General features: G+C 46.1%; 6 protein-coding genes across 6 annotated transcripts; 3 read left to right on the top strand and 3 right to left on the bottom strand.

The window, feature by feature from the left end:
• Positions 1–103: 103 nt before the first annotated feature.
• On the bottom strand, positions 104–4,253 carry IL334_004996 (uncharacterized protein; the record flags this gene model as incomplete). Its single annotated transcript, XM_062936710.1, has 6 exons — positions 104–3,177; positions 3,225–3,410; positions 3,461–3,486; positions 3,543–3,957; positions 4,014–4,107; positions 4,176–4,253. The coding sequence occupies 6 exons, from the start codon at positions 4,251–4,253 to the stop codon at positions 104–106; spliced, it is 3,873 nt and encodes a 1,290-aa protein (XP_062792761.1).
• A 2,649-nt stretch (positions 4,254–6,902) lies between these two features.
• IL334_004995 (uncharacterized protein) lies at positions 6,903–8,427 on the top strand (the record flags this gene model as incomplete). The annotated part of the gene is made up of 2 exons (XM_062936709.1): positions 6,903–6,933; positions 7,004–8,427. 2 exons carry the CDS (start codon positions 6,903–6,905, stop codon positions 8,425–8,427), a joined length of 1,455 nt encoding a protein of 484 aa, XP_062792760.1.
• Positions 8,428–8,821: 394 nt separating this feature from the next.
• On the bottom strand, positions 8,822–10,059 carry IL334_004994 (uncharacterized protein; the record flags this gene model as incomplete). The annotated part of the gene is made up of 5 exons (XM_062936708.1): positions 8,822–8,953; positions 9,025–9,205; positions 9,267–9,657; positions 9,748–9,906; positions 9,999–10,059. The coding sequence occupies 5 exons, from the start codon at positions 10,057–10,059 to the stop codon at positions 8,822–8,824; spliced, it is 924 nt and encodes a 307-aa protein (XP_062792759.1).
• Positions 10,060–10,687: 628 nt separating this feature from the next.
• IL334_004993 (ribosomal protein L22) lies at positions 10,688–11,676 on the top strand (the record flags this gene model as incomplete). Its single annotated transcript, XM_062936707.1, has 6 exons — positions 10,688–10,690; positions 10,842–10,887; positions 10,972–11,043; positions 11,111–11,239; positions 11,307–11,472; positions 11,538–11,676. 6 exons carry the CDS (start codon positions 10,688–10,690, stop codon positions 11,674–11,676), a joined length of 555 nt encoding a protein of 184 aa, XP_062792758.1.
• Positions 11,677–12,008: 332 nt separating this feature from the next.
• IL334_004992 (uncharacterized protein) lies at positions 12,009–12,610 on the top strand (the record flags this gene model as incomplete). Its single annotated transcript, XM_062936706.1, has 4 exons — positions 12,009–12,113; positions 12,174–12,254; positions 12,340–12,402; positions 12,539–12,610. The coding sequence occupies 4 exons, from the start codon at positions 12,009–12,011 to the stop codon at positions 12,608–12,610; spliced, it is 321 nt and encodes a 106-aa protein (XP_062792757.1).
• An 827-nt stretch (positions 12,611–13,437) lies between these two features.
• On the bottom strand, positions 13,438–14,103 carry IL334_004991 (uncharacterized protein; the record flags this gene model as incomplete). The annotated part of the gene is made up of 1 exon (XM_062936705.1): positions 13,438–14,103. The coding sequence occupies one exon, from the start codon at positions 14,101–14,103 to the stop codon at positions 13,438–13,440; it is 666 nt and encodes a 221-aa protein (XP_062792756.1).
• Between the last annotated feature and the right edge of the window lie 972 nt (positions 14,104–15,075).

Below are 15,075 nucleotides of genomic sequence, written 5' to 3'. Positions count from 1 at the left end.
GTCACATGCTGTGTATTCTGTGATGCTAAACAAAGATAATGTCCCCTTGATCCAGTTGACAACATATGAGATAATCTCGCCCAGCCTATTCAATGACATGAACTTACTCCTCATCCTCCTCTTCCTCTTCTATAACGGTTGCTGCTGATCTACCAGGTGGTAAGCCCCTTCTGACTCTACTTCCACCTCCCAGGTTTTCCATGCCAATGCCTAATCCTGTAGGCTCCTTGACTTTACCCTTCTCATTATCCTGTTTCTCCTCCAAACTATTCTTTCTTCCTCTTTCCCTGCGTTTGCCGGCGGGTGTAAGGACTTTGACTGAAGTGCTTGCATTTGGGAAAGCAGCAGCTCTTGTACCTTTGTACCACATTTTTTCTGTACTCGCTCCTACACCTGCTTGCCCTAGCCCTCCAGCGTACTCCTCCTCTTCCTCTGAAATCCAATCTTCATCCTGTTTTTTCTGGAATACATCCCGTATAGGCCCCTTTTTCGCTTGTTTAGCTTGTGCAGAAAGAGGTGATCGAGTTCGGTGAATTTGCTGGGCGAGAGAGTGTTGTCTCCCTTCCTTTTTCCGACGACGCTGAGAACGCAGAGAAGCTGTCTCATCACGTCCACTGTCGTCGATTTCGCTATCTCTGTCTCTTGCTCTGTCCAGGGATGAAGCACGACTAGAAGCGTTGGACTTGATACTGGAGGCCACAGAAGATGGCCTTAGTACTTGTGTTTCAGGTATAACTCTAATATGCCGAACTCTAGATGAGTCACTTCCTCCTGGTGGTCTCCGTCGATAATTATGTAGCGGTGAAGCTGGCGCGCCATTCGATTTGAACCGACCAGACGCGTTATCTGGTATGAGTGATGGCGACCTCATTGACATTGAAGACCTTCGACTGCTACCCCTCTGTAAAGAATGTGATGACCCAGGACGAGACGGGAAATCAACATACTCTCGATCAGACGTTGGCGTTTGGCTTCCATGACTTCTTTGACTTGTCCTTCTGTATAGACCGCCGAGTTCGGGCACATCTTGCAAATTGTGTCCTTCAAATGAAGATCGGCGCGAATTGACGCTACTGGAGCGTCTGGAATGCATAGTCGGCCGTCCATCAAGCGATGCTCGCCGGGATCCAGGTGGGAGTAAAGGTGTCCTATTGATATGTGGAGCCCGACTATTGGCACCTCGGGTCAACACTACTGCAGGAGCCATCTTGACCTCGGAAGCCAGAGGAGACCCTGCTACATCACGTTTCCTGCGTCGCTTATCCTCGTTGAATAAATGTCGGAATGTCGTCCACAGACTATCGCGCTTTGGGTTCTTATTTTGTTTGGAAATGGATCCCGAGACCAGTTGATCGGCAGTGATGGAACCAGTCGAGGTCGATAGATGTGCATCTTCAGACAAATCGACCGCTGCATCTAGATTCTGAGAAGATCTACCGAAGGACATCTGCGCTTCTCGCTGTGGTGTAGACAGTGGAGTAGTGATCAAAGGTGGTGTAGGCGCTGGAGAAGGCCGGGAGGGGCCAGCAATGTTGCTGTCGCTGTCACTCCTAGGTACTATTTTGGATTTAGGGGGCTGCTTCAGGAGTTTGGTAGGCGAAGTAGCTCGCTTATCTTCCTTCTGTGACACTGGAGAGTCTGTTCCGGCTTTCTCCCGTTCTTCTACTTTCTTCCCTCCACCTACCCATGCCGACGTTGCTCTCTGCAACATAGAAATCGAAGGAGACCTCCTCTTATTCCGAGTTTCTTCGTCACGAGCGGGTGACATGTCTGGAGAAGATACTAGGTCCCGTTGGGCGGAAGGTCGAGGCGGAGTGGAGGGCGGTTTGGAGGCTTCATGTGCGAGAGTGCCTGGAGAAGGATTCAGCTCAAAAGATTGTGGTATGCTGGGATTGAAAGCTTCTGCAGATGTTGTAGCGGAGGTAGCAATCAGTTCATCGGGCGAAGCGAAGAGTGGTCGATTTGGTGGACTGGTTACTGGTGCACCCAGATCCATGACAGTGAAAGATGGCGTAGCTGGGATTGATGATGGATCATCATCGAAAGTGACTGCAGATGGTCGGACATCGGAAGAATTCTCTTTGCTGGCAGCCTCCTTCGCCGCTTCTCTAATCTTTCTTCTCTCTTCTCTGGTATATGCAGCTACTTGTTCCCGTTTTCGCGCATTCGATGCCTCCCGAGCAACTATAACCTCATCGGTCTCTCCTCGTTCTTGTTGTTTGACTCGTAGTATCCACCAGATGGCTGCACTAGAATCGCATGCATCGCTTTCCACCGAATGCTTGAGCTGACCGATATCGATGCCCATGTCATTGAGTTGGTTGAGGAGGTATTTCTCAGAGGGTGTGGAGAAAGGAGGCGGATGCTCATTGTTGAGCTTGGCCAGGAAATCTTCCGGGTGATATCTTTGCCACTGACCAGACATGCTATGGTGAGAATGACGACGTTCCACTGACATGGTAGATGAAACAGAACGTCGTTTGGTCCGTGAGGGCGTTCGAGAATGTTGTGCGACAGGAAGATGTAACGAGTGATCGTCCACAGCCGGTAGACCAGGATCAGCATCGCCATCCTCGTTTTCCTCATCCTCCTCTTTCTGACCTTCTAGGGGAGTTTTCATTGCTATTCTACCTTTAAAGTATGATCCCGCGGACGATTGTGGGGAGCCAGAACCGGGTCTACGTATAGTTGATTGACTGCTATTTGGATGAAGTAACTCGAGCGCTTTCTCAGTCGCGCTGAACTCGCTACTATTGACACGATGTACCGGTGGGACTACTTCATCTTCGTCATCTTCCTCGGCGGTGGTTGGAGGTGTGGTACCTTCGCTTTCTGGTTTTCCATGCTCGCTATCAGCACCTGAAGTTTCCGATGGTTCAGATTCTGCTTGTGGGACTGTGGATGTGTGCATAGACAAAGGTGATGGTTGAGACATATGAGGAGTCATTCGAGATGGACCTCCAGCGGCATTCTTGGAAAAGGGTTCGGCGAAAAATTCGTCTCCAGATCCAGGGCTGAGGGGTAGAGGAGAAGGAGGGATAGAATGAGAGTCTCCAGCATGACCTTGAATCCGATCAATGATCGTCATTTTGAACCAAGGATGGGTGAGGATGTCTACAATTGTGAATCGCTGTGAGGGTTCTTGTTGAAGCATTCCTCTTATGAGGGATCGAGCCTCTGTCTCACCATCAGCACAGGGACCAATAGATCAAGTATTTACTCACCGTCGCTCAGCCATTCTGGTTCCTCGTATTCTCCCTTCATGATCAAATCCTTCATAACCCTCTCATCATCATCATCAAAAGGGAGACCGCCGCAGAGCAACGTGTACAGTATGATCCCCATTGACCAGATGTCTGTCTCCACCCCTGTGTATTTTCTTCCAGCTAACATTTCTGGACTTGCATAACCTATAAAAGACGTCAACAAACGCTCCAGGGGCTCTACATAAGATACATACCTGTAGTTCCGCAAAAGGTCTCCATTCTTCGACGAGGTCAGCTCGAGCTTTCTGAGGACTACAGATTCAGTAAACCACTCACAATCTCCCTCTTTGCCATTCTCTAACGAAACCTAGATCCCCAAGCTTGATCCGCAGCTCTCCGTCCAGCAAAACGTTTTCTAGCTTGAGATCTCGATGAACCACTCCTTGACGATGCATCCATCCTACTGCAATAGCCAATTCGCCAAACAGCTTCCTTGCCTCGCCTTCTAGCATCCTCCCTCTTTCCACCAGGTAATCAAACAGTTCTCCGCCACTACATAGTTCCGTAACTAGCCATATATGTGATTCTGTAGCAATGATCTCGTGAAGGTGGACAACAGAAGGATGATGAAGTCTTCGGTGATGGTGGATTTCCCTCGTGAGATGAGGAGTAAAAGATTTCGGTATCTTCTTGATCGCACAGCGAGTACCGGTCAATCGATGAGTAGCGATATGGACAGAGCCGTATGTGCCTACAAAGAGAATAGTTTAGAGTTTGCTATTCACCAATGAGGACGGAATCACTAACCTTCGCCAATAACACGTCCCAATGTATAACCTCCGACTACCTTCAGCTTGTCCGTGCCCAGCTCTTTTGCCAATTCTTGGTATGCGTTGGTGAGCTATGTGTCGACCAACAGTAAGCGAGCAGCAGCATTGTAGATACACAGACGTTCAAGCGAATAATTACCTGGGCTTGCTTGTTATTCGCCGAATTAGCATTATAGCTGTAATTGGTTTGGCCTCCCCCACGCCGAGGCGCTGCCATGGTAGACTTTTAGATATCAACGATACAGTGTTGCTGACAGTGGTGAAGCTGATGTTCGGGTAAAGTGAAAATAGGGGAAAGAGAGATAAGCGATTTGTCGAATAGCTTTGAAGAGTGGATATAGCCCACAAAATCTTGTACTATAGATACCGTGTAGTCTACTTAGCGATGCGCTCTTGTGAGATGGGCTGTAATCTGCTGTTAGGGTGTAGTGATTGGTAAGAAAAGGTAGTAAACAAGGATAATATGATAATGAAAATGACAATAACAACAACAAAGGATGAATTTCAGAACATCTCCAGCTAAGGGGGGATACCAGTCCAGGGTTTTCGATCGGCGCAATGACCCGGTAACCAAAAAAAAAAAAGGTGTGATATGAAATAAAATACTTGTGCCGATTCCTTGTCAGTATGAGAACTCACCTGAGCTTCCACTGACTTGCGAAAAATATTACTATGCTATCCCAGTGGGAAGTGGAGAAGCTGATGCAGCTCAGAGCTCCTATAGTAAGACACTATGAAGCAACCCGACAACCAGACTGAGAACAAAGGATTAAAGTATCATCGCCTTGGCTCATTTCGGATTGGCTTTTTCCGATAATCAGTAACGCGCTGACTTCCTCCATTTCCATTTGTCCTCAGAATGCATCAGTGGGGAACAACACCGGGGGCAACGCAGATTATGGCTGCTGGCAAAACTATTGCGTTGAAAAGGTTTCTCACAGCCACCATCAGCTCAAAGCGTAAGCGGGTACTACTAAAGTTTTTGAGGGTCGTGTCTTGCAGTGAGCCAAGAAACCTGGTGGGACCGCCGCTCCCATCTGGTGAATTTACACGTACGGCACCCACCCCCGTGCCTCTTTTTGTGATTGAGCAACACAAAAGCCTTTGGCAAAATATCGGCAGGCTCACAAACTTTAAATTGTCTTTATCGGCATCTTCAGTGGTCCCAATGTTGTAGACTCCAACACATGTGGGTGTACTTATTTTATCAATTCAGATGATCGTACATTCTGCACTCGATGATGTTGCTTGCTGAACCTGAGTCATCAGCTTTCACCATGCTAAATGATGTCCATGATGGTCTCATGTTGTAGACAACGCCTTTCTGGTCTGTGCGTTACTGCACAGATGTATTCTTCCGCTCGACTCAGTGACAGACTAGCTAAAGTCCGGTAAGAATTATCTCTTCACCAGAGACGAAGCCTTATAAGCTCGAGTTGTGACGCTGACCATACGCGTCGAGTTTACAGCTTGTCCATCTCCAAGCATATGTACTCCCTAGTCAGTCATGACAGACGAGCTGTCCGAGCTAAGCCAACGTCATCGGCTTGTTTCGTTGAGATTTGTCAATCAGCCTGTCCATTTTGCGTTCACCTGTGACTGGACAGAAATATAACTCAGCTCAATTGTCTTGGACTAAGTAGAGACTTATGTCAAAGCATGACAAGAGCTTTCAGCTTTCCCCTTAGGCTAGGTTGGGGACAATCGGAGTGATTAATGGACAGCATTCAGCATTCGTAGTGTACGTAGAGCAAGATCATGTATGAGATCACGAGCTAAACAGTCTTCATCTGATCTTAGCCCGTCAGCTCATGTGAGAGCGGAGCGGAGGAATCTGATTGTCGTAGCACAATGAAGAAGAAGAGTATCGGATGGTCCTGCTCTGTCAGTCGCATAAGAGAACGCCAGTGGAAAGTGAGGTCTGTCCACGGGCGTGAAGTAGATATAGATTTCCAGAAATTCGACTCGAAGTACTCTACACTGGATATTCTCGACTACAAAAGTGTAAAAACCAATTGATTCTCACATGAGATCGTTCAATCGTAACCCAGCGACGTACTATGATATTTCAGCAGAGAAGCCTTTCTCGAAAGATCCACACACGTTTTCTCGGTGTCGTTGATACTTTCTGAAGAAGCACCAGAATCCCTCGACTGCAATATATATGAACACCTCATGAGAATCTTGTCAGTAATGGGAATGCCGAAGAACCCGGGTCAACAGGTATGCGAAGGGACTCGCCTGTATCACCAAGATAAGTAAGGAAGATACAAGAAATCAAGACGACATGTTGTATTATCAATCTCGTGTCGACCAAAGGAAGTTTGTATACCCTTAAGAGTGTCTTTTCGAATATTTTTTCACAGTCGGACTATCAGGGACATCTATGTAGATATGACAATCCGAGATTAGTCAAATCCGTACCATTAGTCAGCATGAAAACATCTCCACAAGTCATATCTGTGCGATCATTCATCAAACACACATCCCGTCGAAGGCAAAACAAGCGCTGCAGGGGTGATTCCTCAGTTCAGGTCATGAGACCTATGTTCACAATAACTTTGACCTCCACTGTTTGAAGACGTGGTTATACCTGACCATTTCATTGGCTATCTCGACTTGCCCATACGAGGACATTCGCTTTTCCTCTGTCCATATCTGACAAAGCGTAGAAATGTAATTACAGGATGTCCGAAGGTGTTACATTCAGGGACGTACACGTAGATATTTACGCACTCGGGCACAGCGGGGTTCCCGGTGTCTCGGCGCCCGTGTGACAGAATATATAACCATATGAACCTTCACCAAAGTCAAAGAAGCATATTCCTAATATTACTTGTGCTGCATACCATTGACGTTCGGCACGATGAGCGACCAAGGAATCGAGAAGACATACTGTATGTGCTTAGATTCCTTTTGTTCCGTATTACCAAGGCAATTGCTCATGGATTTACTCTTGATCCGCAGGCACGTTGCACGAGCGATACAGTGTCGCCCGTAGAAATTCAGGATTTCCAGCTATCATAGTAGCCGTTATCGTCTATCCGACAGCCTCTGCTCTACCGTCATCCTCATCGCTGAAAGAACGTATCGTACAGCTTCAAGAGCACTTCCCTCTTTTATGTTCGAGAGTGGAGGATCATAGAAAGACCAAGCCCTATTTCACGCCTAATGCATCACCATGGTCACCCGAAGATATCCTATCGACTACAGTGTATACACCTTCATCTACAGGCAGTAAGGAAGAGGAGTACGAAACTCTGATGAACCAAGAACCTAGGATATTGGTAGAAAAGGAAGATTTCTGGTTTGGACCAGCTTGGCAGATCCGAGCTCTCAGTCATCCGTCTCATCCAGATTCATCAAGAGCTTATCTCACCCTCGCGGTCGATCATATCTATCTAGATGGAAGGGGTCTCCTTTCCTTACTGAACGCGCTCGTCGCCGACGACATCATAAATCTTCCATTTGAGAAAATTTCAACCCCAACCAGATTGGATGATACAGTCGATATAAAACCGTCATTATCTTTCATGCTACCTATTGTTATCAAGAAATTGTTATTACCGAAATTTCCAGTGTTCATTCAAAATTATTTCGAGCAACCTCCAGCATGGCCATCAAAACTCATCAGAGTTTCACCAACTAATTGTGAACCCGGTTTGTCAATCCATCTCCTCCCTTCTACCGATGTAAATGCTTTGAAGACAATCTCCAAAAAACACGGTGTGAGAACCCTTCACGGTCTATTCAAAGCAGCTTGGATGGTGTCTATATGGTCAGTCTATCGACATACGCTCGTGCCATTTATCGCTAGGGCGTCTACTCCAAGATCTGAGCGTGATCCTGAATTAGGTCATGCTTATTGTACGGGAAATTACGTCAGTTCACATCGAGTAGAGATATCTTTGTCTACGAAAGATGATTTCTGGGTCATTGCCAAAAAGATCGCCGATGAATTATTAGATCCTAAAGCTATTGCGCAAGGTAGAATGAATATGGGTATGCTTGCTTACATACCGGACGGCGAGAACGAATCTCCTGTAGATGTACATCGTCCTACCGGCTGGGAAAGCTTTTTCCTTGATGAAGCAAATTCACCAGAACCATTCGGCGAAAGTATCAGTGTCTCCAATCTTGGAGTAACCAAGCTCCCAGAAGGAGCCGAAGATCTTTTCTGGGGTCAAGAATCCTCCCCTTACGCTCCGCCTTTCAGCACCAGTCTTATCGGGCATGAAGCCGGTATGAGAATGGTCACCTCCTGGAGAGAAGGGTCAGCTGTAATTAAGGACGAGGCGCAAAAAATCGAGAAGACATTCGGCCGAGTCTTGCAGAAATTGATTGCTGGCCAAGTTGATACAGCTCTGGAAAAATTGACCTTGGACAAGTGATGTCTTTGGGCCGAACGAACGAAGATAAACGCAATACGCAAATCACTTAGAAATAGAATCAAACTAGAATACGTTGTCACTCAAATCATCATTCAGAACCAAGAAAATGTCAAGCTGGTATAGCGATGAAACTTCAACGCATAAAAAAACCATACTACTACTTCATATAGTATAATCTGTAATATAATAAGTAAAATAACAATAACATAGTAACAATCAATAGAAGATCATCGTCGGAGCGTGTATCATACACCTTTATAATACTTTTATTCATGCATATAACCTTATAATTCAAGCTGAAATCGAACATCGTTGGCGATCACCTTCAATGTGATACTACCAAAACTCGTAGGAGGCGTTGAAATTCATGCATGATGTCATTATGAAAGGTGTATCATCTTCTATCTCGTTGGCCTCTTCTTCCCTTTTCAGTAGCCCTTCTTTCAGCCTCCTTCAAGCGTAATCTCCTTCCCTCTTGTCCCGCTATGCTGAGTGTACCGATGATTAACTCCGCCGTTCGCATACTCTACGGAATAAGAAGAGTCATTGTTGTCAGTACATATCAGATCCGAGCGTCATTCCATTTCAAAAACTCACCTCCATATTAGCAGGTATAGGATACGTCACTATTCTTGGATCCGTATCTGTATCCACAATACCAATAGTAGGTATATGACGTGATGTGCATTCTCGAATGGCAGCGGTGTTTTCAGAAGGGTTGAGAAAGATGACAAGATCAGGCTTGTAGGATTTGTTGAGCATTGGCTCAATGCCGAAACTGCGATACCATAGCGATCAGTAATGATTTGGTGATAATGCGGGATTTTGAAAATACCCACAAAGTCTCTGAATTTGTCAATACACCTGGCATCCAATCATTCACTGCAAACCCATTATCCTCCAGTCGTTCCTTTGCACGGTATATCATCTTCTGATGTCCATCTCTAGTTCCGACAATCAACACTATTCCATCTGCCTTTACCACATCTCGAACTAAAGCAGCGGTCCGTCGGAGGATAGGCAATGTTTGATCCAAATCGATAATGGAGAGCCCGGCTCTTTTACCGTAAATGTATGGTGTATATGACGTAGATGTGAGGGTGTGTGAGTGTCCGAGAGCTGCTCCAGAAGCAAGAAGAGTTGAAAGAGTCGCCTGAGTAGGGGATGAAGTGGGACGAGGTCGAGGTGGGGGGTTGACGGATTCCGGAATGAAAAGTGGCAGACTTGAGCCTAATCGAAAATGTATAATGGTAAGATGGAATATGATTAACATGGTTCGTGGAGGCAGACTAATCCTCATGCGGATGACGAGCAACTCACGCTGTGAGTCTCTCCTCCGACGCCAGTCTCTCGCTTCATTCAAATTCCTTTTCCATGCTTGCTCTGTTGATTCTCCAGGATATGACTCTCCTTTCCCCGGTCGCGATGATCCTTCAGCGAAATTCTGGGTAAGAACGGTAGAGGAGAAACTTCGGGAAGCTGTTTTACAGTATCTGGTAAGTAAATTTGTGGTTCACATGAGAAGTGGATGTAGGTTGAGATACTCCTGTCTGATAGAGAGTTCGACCCACCAGGTCTAGCGACAACATTCGCCCTCAACACTCTCAAAGCGGATCCACTGGAGCCTTTCATGACAACTATAGCAGGTGGTTACTCAATATTGAGGATGTTGCAAATGAGACACTGGTGATTGGTGAATGCCAGCAGTCAAGCAGTATATTTGAGGGAATGTCTTCAAGTCTTTTGACGTATATTTGACGTTGGACATCAGCAGGATATGTATATAGTTCTTTCTCGGACTTTTTGCTTTGACATTTGAATCCCCTCAATTTGATACTGCATCGGAAATCTCGAAGATCAGCGTTTATCAGGCTCACGATAAGAGCACGTGGTGAGCAGCAAAGACCAGCGGAATCTAAAGTGCCACAAGGAACAGTGAAAACACCGAGAAACTCCGGTAATTACAATATGTATGAGAATGCTATTTTGTATGGTAGGCGGTGTGTACGGTGAAGTGTGTGCTATGGTGGAAAAGGGGTTTGAAAATGTTCCAGGTGATAGTTTCTGCCAGCACTGTCACCGTACGTATCCTGACTGCACACTCACTCGCTCACTCACTCACTCACTCACACTCTCTCCCCCTGGCTGCTTCCTGCTTGTCGTTTGCACAATTCGACATTCTCGAAGATCGTATCATATCAAATCTTGTTTCCTCTTTGTCCATCAACAAAAAAAGGCTATAGCCCATACATTAAATACAATGGTCAGTACCACCTCTCACAGCTTCAGATGGACGAAGGTTTCAAAGAGAGATGCAGATTGAAAGGGGAACTGGATGCTGACGGATTGATTTGCTATCTGTCCCTTTGCTCGACTACAATCGCTGTCAACATGAAATTTTTCACTTCATACAGGTTCGATACGCCTCTGCCCACGTCGTCGCCGGCAACCCCGAGAAGTGTGCGTAGGATTTTACGTTGATTGGAATCTTTGGCTGGTTGGAGGATTGGCAGAACTGATATTGGGATTTTCCATCGTTTGCAGTTGCCAAAGCTCGAGGAGAGTACGTCAGGACTCATTTCAAGAACATGCGAGAGGTTGCCGCTGCTCTTACTGGTGAGTGAGAAGTATCTGAAGGAATATTCAACGGAGGAAGAAAGCTAAATGTATCGGGATGTTACAGGTTTACCCCTTAAGAAAGCTTACACCTACCTTGCTGATGTTCAAGACCACAAGCAAATCATCCCTTTCAGACGTTTCGCTGGTGGTATCGGTCGAGCTTCTCAAGCTAAGCAATTCAAGACCACCAAAGGTGTGTAGATCTTGAATAAGGGAGATTAGACAAAAGGGATGTCATGCTGATGATTCTGGTGGATCAGGTCGATGGCCCGAGAAGTCTGTTCAATTCATCCTCCGTCTTCTTAAGAACGCCGAGTCCAACGCCGACGCTAAGGATCTCGAGGTTGAGGAATTGATCATCAAGAACATCGTCGTTCAACAAGCTCCCAAAACCCGACGAAGAACTTACCGAGCTCACGGTCGAATGTATGTGGAAAGATATCAGGAATTGGAAATCTGCACTTTGCTGACTTCCTTGTCTCTTTCCATAGCAACCCTTACCAAGGTCACCCTTGTCACATCGAAATCATCCTCTCCACCCCATCATCCGAGGTTCCCAGAGCCAAGGACCTCGACGTCACCAACACCAGCTCAAAGAAGGGAAAGACCATCGCCGCCATTGAGGCATAAGTTGGTCGAGGTAGAGGAGACTTTTTGGTAGAGGGCACCGGATGTGCTATGTATGATGGATCCATACTTCGCTGCATATTGTTGAACCATCGTACTTTGTTTCTAATCGCGCATCGATAGCACATCTTTCTTTCGCATTTCTTGCTTGTTGCCAAAAAGCCCTGTCTGCAATCAGAGCAGAGGAAAATATAGGCGGATTCAATGTTACGTAAACGTTATCCCTGCACCCCATGTATGTTTGTCTCAAACCTACAACATTCCAGTTCAGCAAATACATCTCGTCTTCCTCCTTACCTATTATCACCTCGCAGCAGCTTCATCACAATATCACAATGAGTCAATCTGGCCCACCTGCGGACGCCAAGCAAGCACAAGCAGCGGCTTTACAAGAGCTTGAAGCAGCTCAACGAAGAAAGCGAACAATTGATACATCTTTAGTGAGTATGTTTACGAGGTTCAGCTAAATGAGCTGCTCTGACGCGATGCTCCACTTATAGGCCAACTTGGAGCATTCCATATACGCATTCGAGGGTAGTTACCTGGACGAAACTGCTGCTTCAGGTGGAAATATCATCAAAGTGAGTCAAACTATGTGATATACAGTCTAACGATTTTAAGGGATTTGATAATTACCTCAAACCTCCCACTACAAACGTAAACAAGAAGAAGATTGAGGTGACTGAAGGAGATAGACTATTCAGTACCAGTAGTGGAACCTATCAGCAGGTGCGTTCCCAGACCCAGCATCGATTTGTCTCCTATAAAGAAACTCCTTGCTAATGAAAAGTAGTTAATTTCTCAATTATCTAAATAAAATTCCCTTAACCATCAACCACGAAATTTCCATATATGTCAACATCAGAGCCTAGCTGCTAAAAGACAGCAGGAAGCTGATATGATGGCTTACGTTTCCAAGCATCCACCTTCGAAGTGAACGTATACCAAAACATCTATCCCCTCTCTTTGTCACTTTCTTTGTAACAAAAACCCTGTGAATCTAAACATTCTTGCGCATTGCTGGTCTCGGTCTCATTGTTGCCTTGATTGGGTGCGCTTCCGTTGAAGTTCTTGACACGCCTAATCTCTGATCTACCCATCGGCCACCACTATTTTTGCAGCAGGTCAGATTAGCGACACTTCGAATCACGGTCAACTCAAGCTTTCGATTGGGCGATCCAATACCTACCATTCCCCTTTGGATATCCCGGTCTTACGAGATCATACGATCATCGTTGATTCACCTCGAAGACCCTCAGCAATTCAGGCTAACAAGAGCAGCTATCCTAAGGCAGTGACTCGAAGATCTACGTCGGTTTTTCTTGCCGAAGCATAGAAAAGGCAGAGAACAGGAAAAGAATAAGAGCGAGCAGCGGGAATCAAGTACATTGAAAGATCGCCAAACACTAAATGCATTTTTGTACATACATATAAACTCGCTGATACTCAACTGGCAACGAAGCACGTTTCTTCCGTTTTAGATCAAGCTATACAGCTGAAGATCTATCTATCACTCGTTTTTGGTGGGTGAGCGCTGCTTGCAGGATCAAAAACGTCTGAAAATTATGCGTCTCTCTCTGGAATGACGTCGTAACCAGCTCGTCCCTGAGCTGAGGCTGCTGGAACGTCGGCGGTCTCTCCCAATTCAGGTTCATTGGGAAGACGAATGGCAGGTGGTGGCGGGAAGATGACGGGGGCAACAAGCCCATTGAAGACAAATGTGCCGTATCTGAACGTCAGCAGCCGGCAGATAATATATGCAACTCACACTAGCATTGCAAAACCTCCCACTTGAAGGAGGGTGAATGGCCAGACAAGTTTTTCCCATCCTAATCCTAAACTGACTACCCATATACCCAGTGTTCTACACGTGTCAACGGTACTTCTTGTTGTCGCACTGACTCGATGGGTCACACTCAAACCAAAAAAGTTGAAAGCGCCTATGCTGAACATGATCGCAACGCAGGAAAGATAGACTGTGGGGGTTGATATGATTTGATGCCAACCTCTGGGGATATCAAAGTATGGCGATTTGTTTCGGAGGAAAATGTGGAGAAAAGGCATTCCAATGAGGGTTGTGGTGAGACCGAAGAAACCTTCCAGAGTCACCGCTGCTAAAGGTTCAACCTTGTAGTGAGACATTATCTTTTCTTCCACAACATATTGACTGGCGGTGAATATCTGAGCAAACAGAATAAGCATAACGCCCAAAGCGACTCGAGCAGGATCATCATCCGGTCTTTGAGCCAAAGTTACTAGTAAGTCTATGGGGTCGGAAAGCTGCTGTTTGACGAGACTTCCCGAAAGACCAACTAGGCAGACACCGAAAGTAACAATGACCAATGCAGCCCATTGGTGGAGCCAAAGATGACGCCTTAAAAAGATGACAGACAGGACGCCAACCCAGAGCACCAGAGCTCCTCGAGACATCTGATAGATAGATACCGGCGTGAGAATGAGACCGACATTCATCAGGGTAGTACCACAAACTATACATCAGCGTGATATTATTCTGGTGCACTCACTGTCGAAGAAAGCAGGAAACCACATCCAGCACATCCTCCACCCAACTAGCAACGCGTCATCGTGGCCAGTTATCACCGGCTGATCCTCTTCGTCCTCCTCTCCATCCAGAGCCGAGTGCCCCTGAGGAGCTGTGCTTGAAGCTTGGCCCAGAGGGACCCGAGAGAGAATCCGCGTGAATATGGACTCTTGAGGGGGAGCCGCCATTTTGTCGGCACGGTTATGGAACGTCCATAGTAGGGGGATAAAGCAGAAAGATTCTCCCACAAACATGCTGAACAATTAGTGGTGTCTCTAGAAGAACAGGTACCTACTTCAACGTTTGCCACACCTATACATCAGTCATTTTCTTGACTACCTATCACTTACTGGTTGTTCGAAATCAAGTCGTGGTCCGGACGTATCAGGTGAACAATTCTCGACGCATTCCATATCTTGGTATTTAGATCTAACAGTAAGCTGATTTCGATCTGTGCGCACTCACAGCAAACTGTTGGCACATCCCGTGAGGAACATACCAGCTACCAGGGTAGTGACTCCCATCTTCGACGACATGATGGTGTTGAGTATACTGATATTTGTATCGAAATAAGAAAGAATCGTGTTGTAAATAGAGGATAACATTCATCATCACCTTAACCGGATTGGTCATAACCGGGCCGCGTAAGGTCATATGTTCGCCAAACCGATCCACCTTTGTACAACCGCGAATACAATATGGAACATTTTTACAGGTTCCTTAAGATGCATGCGTGTATATATATGCCAACAGATATGATGATGTATTTAGACTGATGAGAAGGAATGATGCTATGCAAATGAACAAACAACTGGGACGTGTACTCGTTGCGAAAGTGGTATTTATAGGTATATGCAAGG

The sequence above is a fragment of the Kwoniella shivajii genome, chromosome 6 (assembly GCF_035658355.1).
Source record: "Kwoniella shivajii chromosome 6, complete sequence".
Taxonomy (NCBI): domain Eukaryota; kingdom Fungi; phylum Basidiomycota; class Tremellomycetes; order Tremellales; family Cryptococcaceae; genus Kwoniella; species Kwoniella shivajii.
This window is presented reverse-complemented; position numbering and strand designations above follow the sequence as displayed.